This window comes from Ipomoea triloba, chromosome 8, assembly GCF_003576645.1.
Source record: "Ipomoea triloba cultivar NCNSP0323 chromosome 8, ASM357664v1".
NCBI lineage: Eukaryota > Viridiplantae > Streptophyta > Magnoliopsida > Solanales > Convolvulaceae > Ipomoea > Ipomoea triloba.
In genome coordinates, this window is record NC_044923.1 from 706,540 (window position 1) to 710,156 (window position 3,617).

The 3,617-nt window shown below is 36.9% G+C and overlaps 1 protein-coding gene across 1 annotated transcript; it reads left to right on the top strand.

The window, feature by feature from the left end:
* Nucleotides 1-1,924: 1,924 nt before the first annotated feature.
* On the top strand, nucleotides 1,925-2,747 carry LOC116027742 (probable lipid phosphate phosphatase beta). Its single transcript, XM_031269480.1, has one exon. The coding sequence runs from the start codon at nucleotides 1,985-1,987 to the stop codon at nucleotides 2,615-2,617; it is 633 nt and encodes a 210-aa protein (XP_031125340.1). The 5' UTR covers nucleotides 1,925-1,984; the 3' UTR covers nucleotides 2,618-2,747.
* Nucleotides 2,748-3,617: the final 870 nt, after the last annotated feature.

The following is a 3,617-nucleotide window of genomic DNA, read 5'->3' on the forward strand; positions in this document are numbered from 1 at the left end:
GTTTGATTCTGATTTTCAGTACGAATACGAACTGTGAAGAACGTAATATTTTAACATTTAAGTTTATTAAACACTCATAAAATAAAATAAATTCAGATAAATATATGTAAATTTGTATATAATTATAATAATTTTGACTATATTAGTCTGTCCTCTACTAATTAAAGTTCCAAAGCTTTGACATTTTCAGTGCTGCAACTATGACATGTTTGATTATTGCTTAGTCACTGATATTCAATGAAAGCCTCACTCGATTAAAGTTCAGTCTCATAATACATATCATTAATGTAAAATGATTAATGTAATTTCGGAGAGTATTATATTACTCTTAGGGCATGTTTCTTACTTTTAATTTAATAAGAATATCATATCTCAACAAATAAAAGTGAAATAATATTACATATAAGTGGAGGTTATTCCGTGCAAAATACTTTTTCATGAGTTTTAAAGTAGCAAACATTCTAACAATACTCAAACTCAAGACTTTAGTTTAAGCTGAAAGAAACGCATACCATCTCACTTATATCTTTACTTTTTTTTTTTTTTTTTTTTTTATTGGTAATTATGTTGTTTGGAACTTTAAAACGTGTTTCGACGATACTAACCACTACAAGTGTAGAGACAGTAGGGAATGGGGGATGCGCCAAAAGCCAAATTGGAAGTTAATTGCTATTGCCTTCACTATTTTTCCTACCATAACTTTTTTTTTTTCTTTAATTCAAATTTAATAATTATTTGATTAGGTTTTCCTATGATATTGATCAATATCCGTATGAATACTATAAAAAAGAACTAAATATGATATAACTATATCGGATACTGTTTATAAAGGTACAGACAAAAGTCAATATAAAATAAATTCAAGTTTAATAATAATTATTTTTTTTTTCATGTATGTATGTTGCACGACCTACCAAATGTTTCCACTTTCTAAAGTTGAAATGTATTATTGATTCCAACATTGTAATAGTGAACCAATTATTATTGCCACCGGCTAGCTAGTTGAAATTATCAACTCCGTTTTAATAATAATAATAATAATAATAATAATAATAATAAGCCGGGCAATGGTACATAATTATCCATGCAAGGTCACAAAACGACGTCATTTCAATAAGCGGGAGAAACAGCTCCCGTAAATCTCCATGACTAATACTACAGTTCGTTTTAAATGATACTACAGTTGTGTTGAACTGATACTGCAATTATGTTGAAAGGGGACTGCAGTTGTGCGGAACGGTGGCCATTTTATCCGTCTGTTTTCATTAATCAAAACGGCATCATTTTGTCGCTTAGACCATAATGCGGCAAATTATGCTGTGGACCCAGGTCCAAAACTACGTCGTTTTTGTCTCTCTCTCCTTTTTTTTTTTTTAAATTAGTCAACATATTGCTGAATATAGAGTTGTCCAAAAATGTGTGAATGTAGAGGTTTCAAAGTGTGAATGTAGAGTATAGAAATCGTGAATGTAGATTTATGATTGTGTGAATGTAGAGTTGCCTAGAAATGTGTGAATGTGGAGGTTTCAAATTGTGAATATGGAGTATAGAAATCGTGAATGTAGAGTTATGCATGAGTGAATCTTTAATAGAGTTAAGAAGTTCTAGCAAGTTGTAGCCCTGTAATGTGTGAATGTGGAGTTCTCAAGTTGTGAATGTGGAGTATAGAACCTGTGAATATAGAGTTTTGAATATGTGAATATAAATTGTGAATGTAGAGTATAGTGTATGTGAATATAGACTCAGGTCCACCTTGCAAGGTGGACCTGGGTCCACGGCATAACAACCCACATAATGCTTGGTGGACCGCGTCCATAGAATAATGATTGAGAAATGGGCCTCCATAATACTATGTAGTGAATGGGCTTCCTTCTTATTTCTTATTGGGCCTTTTAATTTTTAGTTCACTTAACTGACGCATCAGACGGCAGTTAATCTTATCATTTCTCAACGGACAGCGTTAGAGCGGAGAAGTCAACAGATAATGGAATCTAAACTACCGCCGCCGTCGCCGTCGCCGTCGCCGCCGCGGCTTCTCCGCCGTCTAATCGACTTCGATACACAGCTCTCACTCCGTCTCTACACCCTAACCCACCCAATCCTGCCCCACTCCATCCTCAAAACACTAGAGATCTCCGGCGACGGTCGCCTGTTCTTCCCCGTCATAATCTCAATCCTCCTCGCTACCTCCGCCGCCGCCGCCTTCCTCGTCGATCTGCTCCTCGGCGCCGTCCTAGATTTAGCAGTGATCGGCATCCTCAAGCACCTCATTAAGAGATCTCGACCTGTGTACAATAAGAACATGTTCCTCTCCTTCGCCGTTGACCACTGGTCCTTTCCTAGCGGACACTCGTCTCGAGTTTTCTTCATCGCCACTATGTTCTACTTGTCGTTTGATCTCGTGCAAGGATTTCTACTCGATCTGAGATACGACATTTTTGCGGATCACTTCGTTTACATCATCGGAGCTTGGGCGATGGTCACATCGGTTTCCAGGATTCTCCTCGGCCGCCATTTCGTGCTCGACGTGGTCGCCGGAGCCTGCTTGGGCGTTTTAGAAGGATTGTTCTCGTTTAGGTTTTTCAATTATGAGAAATTAAGCTCATTCTTCAAATGACCATTCACCAAACTGTAAGCTTTATCTTCTTTCAGCAATTTTTCTTGCCATTGAATTGCTCGATCTTATCCTGCTGTTGTAGAATTATGAATGTATAATTTAATGGAAATTTTCTAGCTTTGGTGGTCCATTTAGCAATTCATACTGTATTTTTTTTTGAGTAACGAAACCGTTTTGTGATACAAAAATTATGTACCAGTTAATATATTATGTATTTATAGTTAACAGTTTTTGGACCAGGATCTACAATGCAAGGTAGACCCTGGTCTATGGTATAATTTGCAAGGTAAATTACCCTAGGTTACTCATAACTAATTGGTTCGAATCAAGAAGGCGGTTGCTCCCTAACCTAATGGCTACTGAGGTGCCTAACCTAATGATTACCGGGTTAACAGTCTACGAGCTTGGCTAAGGTTGCCTCTGCAGTATATCAGTTTACCTTACCAAGTGCTTACTTTGAGAACATCTTGCAGTTCCAACAAGGAAACTTTTTTATGCAATGCAATCAACAAATACTTAGTTAATATGTTTAGTGTGAAGATTCAAATGCAATGACAGAGCCAATGAGATTGATGTTAATGCTCATTGTCTGACATCACAAATGCTACTGAAGGGGAAGGTCTGAAATAAATCTACACTGACATGAACTGAGCCAGTCAGCAGCTCATAATATGTGACGTATGAAGAAGCCAAAGATTTTGAATTGCAGATTTGGGCTCAATGGGCAATGGCCAATAATATGCAGTTGTTACCAATGGGAAACAAAAACTTAGAATGTAAGGCCCAAATTAGCTGCTAACTTAGCCTAATGTTGGTAAAAGGTGAGGATGGAATGTGATTCACATTCACTGTACTTAGGTAAGACTGTAGAATAGCAGGAACTTAGCATTATTTCCAGGAATAGTTTTTGGATCTTCATTATGCGGTGCAATTGATCTTCTCCGACTTGTATTATTTGATGTAACACCTAACTTTCCTCTTGGTTGTTGCTGCAGAGATG